Source organism: Helianthus annuus, chromosome 17 (assembly GCF_002127325.2).
Source record: "Helianthus annuus cultivar XRQ/B chromosome 17, HanXRQr2.0-SUNRISE, whole genome shotgun sequence".
Lineage (NCBI taxonomy): Eukaryota > Viridiplantae > Streptophyta > Magnoliopsida > Asterales > Asteraceae > Helianthus > Helianthus annuus.
Genome location: NC_035449.2, coordinates 6912615 through 6926760, shown reverse-complemented (window position 1 = coordinate 6926760; position 14146 = coordinate 6912615). Strand labels below are relative to the sequence as shown.

Below are 14146 nucleotides of genomic sequence, written 5' to 3'. Positions count from 1 at the left end.
GGAATGGGCAACTACGATTCTACCAACATAGTCCTAGCAGTCTCGATCAATGTACGGTTCTTACGTTCAGCGACACCGTTCTGTTGAGGAGTGTAAGCCGCACTAAATTCGTGAAGAATACCTTTTGATGTGCAAATTTCCGTCATAGCATGATTTTTAAATTCTGTACCATTGTCGCTGCGTATCCGTCTAACCTTCAACTTATACAAATTCTCAATCTGAATGATCAAGTTTTTGATAATACCGAATGTTTCACTCTTGTGAGCCATAAATGCCACCCAAGAAAATCTTGAATAATCATCAGTTATCACGAGGCAGTATTGATCATTCCTGATGCTTTTGTGCTTGACAGGACCAAACAAATCCATGTGCAAACCTTCAAGAGGAACTGCCACCGTGTTGATCTTCTTTGTAGGATGGCGCTTCTTAGTTTGCTTACCTTTTTGGCATGAAACACAGACGTCTTGAAGATGGAAATTTTTAAGAAGAACACCATTCACTAATTCATTCGACACCAAATGATTCATTTTCCGTAAGTGAATGTGACCTATACGTCTGTGCCAAGAGATAGAGTCTTTTTCAGTGGCTTTTGAAATGAAACAAGTTGCTTGTGCAGTCGTTGTAATTGCTTGGCTTATATCAAGGACATATAAATCATTTATCCTTGGAGCTGATAAGAGAATCCATTCTTTTGGAATCTTCAAGCCGGGTTTCAGCACATAACATCCATTTGCATCAAAGTGTACTGAAAACTGTTTATCACAGATTTGTGAAACGCTGAGAAGATTGTGATCAAGCTGTTGTACAAAGTTGATCTTGTCAAAACTTACAACCCCGTTGGATACCATTCCTTCTCCTGCAATATATCCGCCTTTATCTCCAGCAAAAGCAACATAACCTCCTCTAATAGATTTAACGTCGTAGAGAAGCTTCATGTCGCCGGTCATGTGCCTAGATGCCCCACTATCAACAATCCAATGACTGCTGAAAGCTCCTCCTGGAACACCCTGCACATGTACTCACATGATTAGTTGGAGATGGGGACCCAAGCCTTTGTGGTCTTGGGTCTTCCATTTTCATCAACGTAAGTTACTTGAACTTCTCGATGTTGTGGAAATTGTGATGTTCCCCCTGATTCAGTAACCGTTTTTGGTTTCCAGGTCTGTTTTGTTTTACCAGTTTTATTCTTTAAAATCTTAACTTCATGACTGTCTGAAGTTTTTGAATTTTCTGGTTTGACTTAAACAGATGTTTTGTTAACCACGTCGGTTTTAATCGCTTTTTCAATTTTCTTGACCTGTTGGCGTTTCTGTTTCTTTTCCCTTTCTTTTACAAGACGTGGATCTGATTTTGATGAAACAGATCGCTTTTGGTCATTTTGGTCACGGGGATCATCAACTTTGGCTTTTTGTTTATGAAGGTATGGACAATTGCGAATAATATGTCCAAATGTACCACATGAAAAACATGATCTTCGTTCTACAAACCCCGAAGTATCATGTGATTGTCTTCTCGATGATGAACTTTGTGATCCCGAGGTACTTGGTTTTGAACTGTTTCTTTTCAAAATTTTAACTTGTTTAACAAAATCTGTGTTGGATTTGTTTTCGAAAGTTTCAATTTTATCAGTACCTCTGGATTTCACGAAGTTTACCTTCTGAATCTTCTTCTTGTTTTGGCTTTGTTTGCCTTTTCCCTTTCCTTGGTAAACGTGGCCTTGCTTTCGTTGATTGTTTTGTGGTTGCAATTTTTGATTCCCATACTTCTTTCTAACTTCGGATTTTGGGATAGGAGCACACTGAGTTACTACAACTCCTGGGCTCGACTTTCCCAAAAACTTACTTGTAGAATCATCGAAAACTTTATCAATCAAAGATTGATTGACATTCTTGATTGGAAAATCATTGTCTGAGTATATTTTATCAGATCCAATCAACGTGTAAAGCAAGCTCACGCTTTCACAGCTTCCAGATTAGGATTCAACAGACTTGGCTGTAGCACTCACAAACGGTTTTGCAGGTGGATCACAAAGAATGTAATTTTCGAGAGGTATGTTTTCCTCTTTTGTTACTGTTTCTGACTGTTCAGAGTTAGTATCCTCATATTCGGATGAATCAGCAGATGCGAAAGCGTCAACAGCTGCTGAACGAAATCAGGATCCTCCAGTCATTGTTGAGGATGCTGATTCGTCAGATGATGAATCGTCCACAAAAAGTGTACCAACAATAACATCCCCCTTTTACGTTTGTTTGGTTTGTTACAGGCCTTGTTACTCATATAAGATATATCAAAGTGATAGAGCTTTGCCAAATCAAAATCAAGGCTGATTATGATAATTGATTATACTAGGATAGAGATTTTACATACGCAGATAGCGACTATGTTTTCTTAGCTTTTATGAATGAAATTTCGCTAATAATATCAGAATTAGTGGATGTAAATACAAATTTGCAATCTCAGGTCACATACATAACATTAACTATGCTATATAACTTCATTTAATGAAACATACCACAAAGATTATTTAAATTTTAAAAATCTGCAACCAGAAAATAGAAATAGCTACCTCTCCTACAAGTGTGTCATGATCTCACGCTCACACAACATATTAACTCGAAAGCTCAAAATTTATCAGACGTAGCCCACATTTAGTCTTTTGCACTGATAAACCATGACCACATGATTTTGATTGGTGAGACTATCCACTCCTGGTTCCCATTACAGTTGGATGTACCTTCTTTTAAGGGACAACAATGTCAACACCTAATAACCTTAACATACTCATAGGCTAATGAGTTACTAGTGGCTCATGTTCTTCATTAGGAATATTTATTCCAAATAATCTCAACGAATGATTAGTTTTCTTCCTTCCTTGCTGAAGTTATTCAATATCAATAGGTGTGCCCCCTCCATGTGTAACTACGAGATTGTCGATGGAGGCTTCCATCGTTAGGAACTTCGCAAGGAACCTGTTCTATCAGGTCATCATGATTATCTTTGTTTTTATCACCTATTTAGTTTTCTCTATTTTTTTTTTACATCACCAACAACATCTGATGTATTGCTCTTAACATTACCTCCACTGTTTGCATTATCTATAACCCACCTTTGTTTGTTCATCATGTTGTTTGACATCACCGACCCTACAAGGTGCATACCTTGCAAATCACCACTACCATCATGTTCTATGACCTCCTTTATTTTGCCTGATTGCTTTCCATCACCAACAACGACAATTGTACTTCCGTTGCCATCACTGTCGCCACCAGTATAATGTTGTATCAACTCTTTTGTTTTGTTTACCTGTTTCCATTACTTGCAGCACTAGGTGCACCGTCATCACCGCCACAAGCTTCATGTTATATAGTCTCTTTTGTTTCATCTTTTTGTTTTCATTGCCACCACCCCCATCATGACCCATCATCTCTGTTGTTAAATCTTGTTTTGCCCTGGCACCTCCGTTGTCACTTCCAGTTGTACCATCCTTTCTAACACCACCACCAACATCATGTTCTATCACCTCCTTTGTTTCTCCACGCAAACAACTGAACCGTGGTTGCCATCACCATCATGGCATCCACTATTAATTTTTCTATGACCATATAAAAATGTTGTATCACCTCCCTTGTTTTGGTGACTTGTTTTCCGTCTCCCATAACACCACGTGTACCATCATTGCATTCACCGTTATCTCAAGCCCCACTTCCAGTGCTTCTGCCACCACCACCACCTTCATGTTCCATAACCCCATTTATTCCATCATCTGGTTTTCCATCACCACCAACACCAGATGCTACCTCTTATAACCAACACTACCACGAGGCTCACCAGCATGTACTATAACCACATGGTTGTGGAGGTGGCTTCACAGGCATCTGGTGTTGGTGGTGATGGAAAACAAGATGATGGAACAAAGGGGATTATGGAACATGAAGGTGGTGGTGGAAAAAGCTCCGGAAGTGAGGTTCGGGATGATGGTAAATGCAATTATGGCGCAAATGGTGTTGTGGGTGATGAAAAATAAGTCAGCGAGACAAGGGATGTGATACAACATGATGGTTGTGGTGATAGCTTAATTAGTAGTGAAAGCCATGATGATGATGGCAACCAGTATAGTGCACTTGTTGTTTGTGGTAAAACAAAGGAGGTGATTGAACATGATGTTAGGGGTGGTGGTGGTGTTAGAATGGACTGTACAGCTGGCAATGACAATGGTGGTAATGAGAGAAAACAAGAACATGAAACAAAAGAGGTATGTAACATGTTGGCGGTGGAAAACAAGTAGATGAAACAAAAGAGGGTATTGAACATGAAACTGGTGGTGGTGATGACAGTGCACCTGGTGCTGGTAGTAATGGAAAATAGGTAAACAAAATAAAGGAGTTGATACAACATTATGCTGGTGGTGATAGTGATGGAAACAAAGGTATAGAAAGCAAGTAGGCAAAATAAAGGAGGTGATCGAACATGATGGCGGTGGTGGTGACAAGGGTGGTGCACCTAGTATTGTTGGTGATGCTAAACAACCCGATGGAACAAAGGTGGTTATAGAACATGCATGTAGTGGAGGTGGTGTCATGAGCAGTAAACAACTATATGTTGTTGGTGTTGTAAATCAAACAAACAAACTAAAGAGGAGATAAAAAATGATTGTAATCATGACGACCTGATAGAAAAGGCTGCACGCGAAGTTCCTGATAATTTGAATACCTTTAGCATGGAAGGAAGAAAACTAACTGTTTATTGAGATTGTTTGGATAGACATTCCTTATGAATAAGAAAATGAGACACCAGTAACTCATCAATCTCTGTGTAGGTTTTGGTTATTAGGTGTAACTCATCAATCTCTGTGTAGGTTTCGGTTATTAGGTGTTGATATTGTTGTCCCTCAAAAGGAGGTATGACTGACCGCAACAGAAAAATGAAATGGATTATCTCAGCAACCATGATCAAATGGTCATGGTCTATCAATGTAGAAGCCCAAACTTTGGCTACGTCTAATGGGTTTTGAGCTTTATAGATGATACATATGTCATGCAAGAATTATATCGTGACACAAATGTAGGAGAGGTAGCTATTTTCTATTTTACAGAATCAGACAATCAGCTTTCAAGAATTTAAATAATCTTGCCGTACGTGTCATGAAATGAAGTTATATAGCATAAATAATCTTATGTATATGGCTTAAGACCTTGAATAATGTATATTTACATACTTCAATTCTCATGTTATCGGCTAAAACTGCTTTATAAAAGGTAAGGAAAAATAAAGACTATTTATTTATGACAATATTCTCTGTTGGTTTTATCATTTATCATAATCAGCCACAAATTCGATTGGATGGAATGCTTTCTAGTTAATATATCTTACATGAGTAATGATAGTCACAATAAGGATAATGTAATCACAATGTTCATAGTAGAATCCTTCATGTAACTATTCATCCTAGTAGAGTAAATCTAACTCTACCCAATGCTTTAAGAATTTGACGAGTAAATTATGCTTTTTTGTTTTCAAATATCATGCTTAAATTGGTATAATTATTAGTGAATTTTGAGTTGAGAGTCCTACTGATTCAAGGACCTATAAGAAGAAATGATCTTTAGAGGTTGTGATGGTTTTTGCAATAGGACTGGCTGAAACTTTTGGGAAGCCTAAAGTGAAATGAAAAGTGGGGGCCTTTTCTTGAAGATCTTTTGTGCCCAAACTGCCCATTTTGAAATTTGATGCGCAGCTTACCCATTTCTCCACCTCTTAAATCTAACATGTATCAAGTCCAAATCAAAAAAAAAAAAAAAAAAAAAAGCACAAAACACAAGAAAAAGTGAAATTCGCTGATAGTGAATCTTACTTGGTAAAACCTGGAGTTTGAACTTGCACCTCCCAAATCTAGAGTCTTCTATTTTAGACCACTCTTCCACAAGCTCTAATGTTGGTATTTATAATTTTATGACATTGAGGTTTTGCAGAATGTTTAGGAGTTAATCCCAAACCCGATCTCTTATCTAGTTCTCATTCTTCTACAATCCTTCATATTTCTTCTTTAGCATCGATTTCATGATAAACTTGCCTATTTAGTTGTTTTTCGTCATTACATATATATTTTGGTATAGACTTTAAGTAGATCCATTCAATTGTTCTGTCTTTATGAAATACATTTTGGATATGTTATGAAACCGTATACACATTAAACATTACAATACTAAAATGTGTTTTAAGGTATCTGATTTGTATTAAAAAGACTTACCTTTGTGTCATCTCGCAACAAGGGCCTTAAGACTTTGACCAATATAGCTTTCTTGATAATTATCAACCATCACATCATCACAACTTAGGTTAACACTTATTACTTAACAAATAAAATAGAATCACAATGAAGAACTATGCATTATGGTGATTCAAAATCTGAATCAAAATGAAGAACTTTATCAAATTTAGGTAATTTAGGTAAGTACGTTAGATAAACGCGTAAGAAATTGAACAAAATTGGCGTACCTCAAAGAAGCCACATTGATTCTGAAAAGATCCACGTGACGTCGCGATTCAAGTGGAGAATGTATATGAGCATGATGATTGAGAAACATACCGTCGCTGGCAGATCAATTACAACCCACTGCTCCACTCTACGGCGTTCATACTTCGAGGTCTTGATGATTTTATATTGATCCCTCCTAACCCTAGTTTAGCTAGCCGGCCCAGTAAAAATTAATAAAGGCCCAAAATACATGATAACTTGTTTTATAAAATGGAGACCTAAGGGGCTTAAAGCAATTGCTCTACCACTAAGCCCGTTGGGCCAACCCGATATGTGGGTGTTACATCATCCACTTCGGATGCAACATGAACAACTAAAACTAAAAGAATATTAACAATGTTTATACGAATCAAGAACGACTGAAAACACAAAAGCATTATTTTTTTTTATAAATTTTTAAAGCATTGTGTAGAAGATAGTATTAATAAAATAGAATCACAATGAAGAACTATGCGTTACGGTGATTCAAAATCTGAATCAAAGTGAAGAACTTTATCAAATTTAGGTAATTTAGGTAAGTACGTTAGATAAACGCGTAAGAAATTGAACAAAATTGGCGTACCTCAAAGAAGCCACATTGATTCTGAAAAGATCCACGTGACGCCGCGATTCAAGTGGAGAATGTATATGAGCATGATGATTGAGAAACATATCGACGCTAAGGCAGATCAATTACACCCCACTGCTCCACTCTACGGCGTTCATACTCCGAGTTCTTCTTGATGATTTTATATTGATCCCTCCTAACCCTAGTTTAGCTAGCCGGCCCAAGAAATATTAATAAAGGCCCAAAATACATAATAACTTGCTTTATAAAATGGAGACCTAAGGGGCTTAAAGCAATTGCTCTACCACTAAGCCCATTGGGCCAACCCAATATGTGGGTGTTACGTCTGTCCACTTCGGATGCAACAAGAACAACTAACACTAAAAGAATTTTAACAATATTTATACGAATCAAGAACGACTCAAAACACAAAAGCATTTTTTTTATAAATTTTTAAAGCATTGTGTAGAAGATAGTATTAATATCTATGACACTGACTCGTTATACAAAAGATTCTACAATGTACGTTGCGGTTGCATTATGGTTATTGTGTTATCATTACTAATATAAGATATATAAAAGTGAAAGAGCTTCGTCAAATCAATTTTAAGGCCAATTACGATATCTGATATCTGATCATACTAGGATGGAAATTGTTCATACAAAAATAGTGACTATGTTTTCTTACCTGTTATGAAGGAACTTTAGCTAATAACATTAGAGTTAGTGGATGTTTATATATATACTTTTCAGTTCAAGTCACATACATAACAACAATCTCTATACCTAATAAAAGAACAAGGTTCTGCCACTTGGCACCCCCACATTCAACCAATACACATGTCAAAATTCTAGCCAGTCCACATCATCCTATCCTAGGTGTAATTTTGTGAGATTTTTCAATTTTTGTGTATTATTAATTCTTTCAAATATGCTGAAATTTGGGCGGCCAGATTATGTGGATTCAATTTTTGAATTTGAATTCCATTTACTCATCCCAAGAAACTCATTACCCTGTCCTCTCACTATCAACTTTTGGATTCATTATTTCCCTGCACCTTATTTCCTTTTTCCTTTCAGCCAAGAAACCCTAAATTTGTTTTTATTCGTTTACATATTCAAGTTCAACAACGCATCACCATTCCATCTCTCCTTCTTTCCAGTATTCTCCTCTCATTTCCTTTCCGAGTCAAGGTACAACAACTCTAATCAATCAATCATCATCACAACATCAATTTCAATTTTATTATTTTCAGTCTCCAGATCTGCGTTTTTGCGCCTATTTGACGATTGTTTTGTTGATTCTACATTGCAGTTTGTTTTGTTTATCAGCGATGGTGTTTTATCGGAGCGTTTCGCTTCTTTCGAAGCTAAGAAATCGTGTTGTAAGTTGTTTTATAATTCGTTTATTGTTCTGTTCATTTGTATCTGTTATTGATTGATAGTTAATTTGTGTTATTTGACTGTAGTTTGTAACAAATGATAGTATTATTTTGATCAACGTGTTTTAATTGTTTACAAAGTAATTGTTATGATGCACAGTGTAGTTTTAATTTTTTAAACAATTTAGGATTTACTACAATTTGAATAGTTGAATGACCTAATCTGATTTTTTAAGTTAATCGATTGAAGTGAGTTACTTTCGGAAAGCCGATATGTCATAAGTTTTTTCTGTAAACAAAGAACTAAGAATTGATTATTTGTTAGATGTACAGTATTTATATAACAAAGAACATACGACTTTGACTTTGTAATCTCTTAGTGTTTTTCTGTTTATTTCTGTTTCGATTGATGGTGTTAGAGATGATGATATAGCGGAAGACGGTGGACCAGTGGGCTTCTTCAAGGTTAGTTCTATCAGTTTTTTTTTTTTTTTTTAATTTCAAGTGGTGGTGAAGCATAACAGAAGTAAAGAAATTGTTGGTGGGGAATAGAGTATGTTGATCAGTAAAATGGGGAACTAGGTACATAGTGAAATGATAATGGGGAACTAGGTACACAAATCAACTAAGAATCGAAGTCTTCTGTGATATTAGGTTAAAGAAAGAGTGATTTGTATTTTGATTAGTTGTTTTGATGGAAATTGTGAGGTAATTATAGTGGAATTTAATGACCATAATCATGATTTTAGAACTGTAATGCTGTTAAGATTTGTTAGTAGCATTCCCGATCCGAAACCCATATGGGCTGGTTCGTAAAACAACTGTCCGTTTTGACTTTCGACCCATAACTCAATGCTGCCTTGGCCTGGCAATTCTGACCCGTGCATCTAAAACTGGGCGTATAAGGTTTTGGAGCTTCTTTGTTTGAATCAGATTGTATTTTGAATCTTAATTGGACATTACCAGTATACTTCCCTTAGTGAAATTAAAACCATATTCTTTAACTATTCAAGTATCATAGAAGGAATGTACTAAAGGCAAGTGATGCTATTTGATGGCTTCACTTCTGTTCAAGATAATTTAAGATATGAAATGGGACTTGGTGTTTTTTTATTTTTTGATTTTTTATATCTGTTTTTTTTTTTTTTCAGATTGGCTCATACAATGGAGATAGTATGATTTTGGTCCTGGCACTGCTGGTACTGCTAATGTGTATTACAAGTTACAAACAAATCATGGCACTGTCAATGAAGGTGAGGCCCAAGTGATTACACTTCAGTTGTGGATTTATTCAACATATAATAAGTTTGAGAAGTGTATTGAACAAATACAATTTTAAGTTTATATTATTAATATTGAATTTATTTTCATTTAGTTTTCATTAAATCTGAACAAATTCAAAGTATTTTCATCTGTTAAACCGCGTGTACACGCGGGCTATAACCTAGTTATGCTATATAACTTCAGTTTATGACACATCCCACAAGCATTAGTTATTCAAAATCTGGAAAATTGATTCAGTAAAATAGAAGATACATAGCCACCTCTCATATCAATGTCATGATCTCGCACTCGCACGACATATATATAAACATTAGAGATCGAAACCCATTAGACGCAGCCCGATTTTAGGCTTCTGCAATGATAAGCCATGACCATTCGATTCTTGGTTGGTGCGACTCATACCATTTCCAGTTTCTTTAGTTGGTTGTACCTCCTCTTGAGGGACATCAATATCCACACCGAATAACCTTAGCCTACGCACTGGCTGATGAATCACTGGCAATTCATTTTCTTCAGCTTCATGCACTTGTTCTCCACCACTGCCTCCATCATGAACTATTAGGGATACAACATCATCCAGTAGGTTATTGGCTTCATTGGTTTCCTCTTCAGGTTCCCTTTTCCGAATGTTCTCATCGCCACCTGCCTCTACCATTTCCGCCACTTGTGTATGGTCTTCACCTTCACCTTTTCCACCTTTTATAAGCTCAGCTGTGGTATCAAAAGGACCATGACTGCTGCTGCCTTCTACAATCCTTACATGGTCAACACTTTGCCCTTGCTTTTCATCATCAACAATATCCAGTGCATTGTTACTGCAAGCATGGCCGACATCTTCGGTTTCCGCCATTTTCTCTTGTTCAAGCACCCCACCACATTCTTTTTCTACCACCTCGTTTGTTCCATCTTGTTTTTCATCACCAAGTGCACTATCACCACAACCATCATGGTGTATCACCCCCCTTGTTTCCTCTTCTTTTTCATCACCAACAATATCCAGTGCATTATTGTTAAGCCGATCATGGCCGGCATCTTCGATTTCCGCCATTTCCTCTTGTTCAAGCAAACCACCACACTCTTTTTCTACCACCTCCTTTGTTCCATCACCAACTGCACTATCACCACAACCATCTTCATGTTCCTTTGTTTCATCATCACCAACATGTCTGCCCAGCAATGAAATCATCAAACCCTAATTAGTTCATCTTGGACATGTTTAAAAGTGTATAATATTTTACTAAAAACTCCGGAATCTATTAATAGAAAGCCAGGTGATGAATTTATTGCAAGAAAAAAAATTGTAACCGAGATCTGTGAATTGAAATCATAAACAAAATTAACAAAAAAATACACACACACACATTCACACCGTAAAACACACACACACAAACCTCATAGATGCAGCAAGAGAATCCTTTTCGTGAGTTGTGCAGGATGTCAGAAAAGTGTCCGTTTTATTTTCCTCTTCGGTGTCTTTGAGGTTAGAAGTAGAACACAAAAATTGAGCCCTTTTCTTAAAAGGTTGCATCTTCGAAGAACCTTGTATGCACCAAAAGCTTAGAGAGAGAGAGAGAGAGAGAGAGAGAGAGAGATAGGGTTGAAATGAACTTGTTGGTGCACTTGTGTCTGTACTTTGTCTGTATTCGGTCTGTATGTAAACGATGTTTCCAAATCAGTCTGTAAGTTGACCAAGTCAACTATCCTCCTAGTTTGACTTGGACAACATGATGTTTATCTGAATCGAAGGATAGCCTCGAAGGATACGCATCATCCTTCGAGGTGCTCGAAAGATATGGTTCGACCATGGTTCGACCATTAGGCATCGAAGGATGATCCTTCGATGTCCATGCTGATCTTTCGGACACATTGTCATCGACAGATGATCCTTCGGACCATCTGTCGAATCCTTCGGACAGACCTGTTATGTATGGGTATAAATACCCATGCAGTGTGTTAGTGTTAGATAGATGCACATTTGGAGAGTTAGAGAAACTCTGCTGGAAAACACACACACACACACTTTAGAGAGTTTGCAAACAAGATTGTAAACATTGTGCTTGTAACCGTAAACCTTCATACGTATTAATACAAGTGGTGTTAATCGGTGAACTTTGTGTGTTCTTGTGTTTGTTCTTGCTTCATCCCGGTTTGCCTACTAGCTTGGATTCCGCACTCGCTAGTGGGTTAGTATAACAAGGTTTAGGTTTGTTCTCGATCCTCCGAGAAAAGGGACCTACAAGTGGTATCAGAGCCTCGCTCTTTACCTTGTTTAAAACCGGTTTGTTCAAGTTCTTGGTGTGTTTGGACACTTGGTTTAGCACCCGTTTTTGGTAGTTTTCTGCATAAAAACGCATACTAAACCTATCGGGAGTGTTCGGGGTCGGTTTGGGTAACATAAAAATCGTTTTTGTGAAACCTTGATTTTTCCGGCTATATCTCCGGTGTGTTTCCGGTGACCAGTTCTTGAAGATAAGGTTGCTTATTTTGGCAAAAATTTTTTTGAAAGTCAATTGTTTGGTGAAAAGTTGTTGCAGAACCATCCTTTCTGCCGAAAGTTGGTACATCAACACATCACCTTTTTCACCAACCCGTCGTACTTTGTGTCAGTGTGTCAGAGCTGTCGAAAGATATCCTTCGACATCGAAAGATATCCTTCGACATCTTTCGATCAAAGGCAGCTCGAAAGATAAGCATCCTTCGAGTAGTCTTTCGAAGTCTAAGGGTTATCCTTCGTAGTTGGAATCTTTTCGAAAGTTGGTTGTCCGAAAGATAAGGATACATCTCGAAAGATAAGGATCTTTCATTGTGAATCCTTCGAGATCAGTATTCGAAAGATATAAATCTTTCGAACATTGAATCTTTCGTGATAATCAGTCGAAAGATAAGGATCTTTCATTGAGAATCTTTCGAAGACTATTGCTCGAAACTCAACAGTAATCTTTCGATCACTGTTGATCCTTCGAACAAATCTTGATCTTTCGATCAGATTGTATCTTTCAATTGTTGTCTGTTTGTTGTTAACAGTTTGTGGTGTGTAGGTTATTTGTTAATTTTTGATCACAATGAGTTGCACAAGTCCTTGGGATTGGAGTACGGATCCACAACCAGATCTGAAACAGATGTCGATGGCTGAATATATGACGAGTGCCATTCCAAAACAACAACAATCAATAAGTTCGTGTCAATGGGCTTTGGTATCCAATCAAAGTCAAAGTCTTCAGAATCTTCTGATTAGTGAGAGTGAAACAGGCAGTAACAATCGTCCACCAAAGCTGAACCACATGAACGATTTTCCGTCATGGAAAGGCCGCTTTCACACATATGTTCAAGGACAAAGCACCGACCTTTGGATGTGTTTTGTCAATGCATTCAATGAAAGTCTTGAAAGTAGAGCATCCACTTCAGAAGGTTACGCCAATATGCTTGAAAATGACAAGAAGGCTTATGAATTGGAGAAAAAGGCATATGCCATACTTACTCAAGCACTCAACAAAGACATCTACCATCAGTTTTCATATTGCAAGACCACGAAAGCATTGTGGGATGCCTTAGTTGCTAGAGGAGAAGGCAATGCAGCTGCTCGAAAGTCTAGGCATGATTTGTTGAAGAAAGAATTTGAATCTTTTCAGTTTTTGGAAAACGAGACTCTGAATGATATGACCACACGTTTCTATCATTTGATTAGTGAAATGTGTGCTTATGGGGTGGCAGCTACTCAACAAGACATGGTGAACAGGTTTGCTGACGCCCTACCCCCAAAATGGAGTTCGTTTATTGAGCTGTTGAAGCATACTAAAGCTCTAGATGAGATTAACATCTATGAGTTCATTCAGAAGCTGGAACATAAAAATGATGAAGAAATTAGGAAAGCAAGGCGTGCTCCAGCTCCTCAAAATACAGAAATGTATTTGCCTGGTTTTGGTCCTTCAGCTAGTTCTGTTCAGCAACCGAAGCTTCAAACTGCTTTTGTGTCCAATACGAGTTCTTTTCCATTTCCTCAATCAACAGCTGCTCCACCACAACCTCAATTCGATCCGAGGTCTTACATTCCTGTTCCAACACAGCCACAACCACAACCTCAACAACAACAACAGCAAGCTCACTATACAAGCAATCCTCAACCTCAATCCCAAAGTCATCACACAATCCGAGTCGACAACTCAAATCTTTCACACCTTAGTATTGAAGTTGCTAAGGAACATATGGAAATTATCAACACCATGGTCAGTGCTTACTGTGGTTTGGTAGCTGGTCAGCTTGGAAACATCAACATGACCAATGAAGATTATGATCAGATCGACAAGGAAGAAATGGAGTTGATGGATATTAAATGGGCTTTTGCTAGTGCGGTTAGAAGGGCAAAAGATTTCATGGCGAGAACTGGAAGAACTTCGTTGG

At 37.5% G+C, this 14146-nt stretch overlaps 1 protein-coding gene across 2 annotated transcripts; it reads left to right on the top strand.

Moving 5' to 3' along the window:
- Positions 1 to 7875: 7875 nt before the first annotated feature.
- On the top strand, positions 7876 to 9834 carry LOC118489082. 2 transcript variants are annotated; one of them, XM_035986641.1, is made up of 4 exons: positions 7876 to 8276; positions 8398 to 8467; positions 8898 to 8929; positions 9616 to 9834. In XM_035986641.1, the coding sequence occupies exons 1-4, from the start codon at positions 8014 to 8016 to the stop codon at positions 9641 to 9643; spliced, it is 393 nt and encodes a 130-aa protein (XP_035842534.1). In that variant the 5' UTR covers positions 7876 to 8013; the 3' UTR covers positions 9644 to 9834. The 2 variants fall into 2 exon arrangements, 1 of the variants encoding a protein (XP_035842534.1); XR_004886105.1 differs by having other exon boundaries at positions 8068 to 8276; positions 8884 to 8929.
- Positions 9835 to 14146: the final 4312 nt, after the last annotated feature.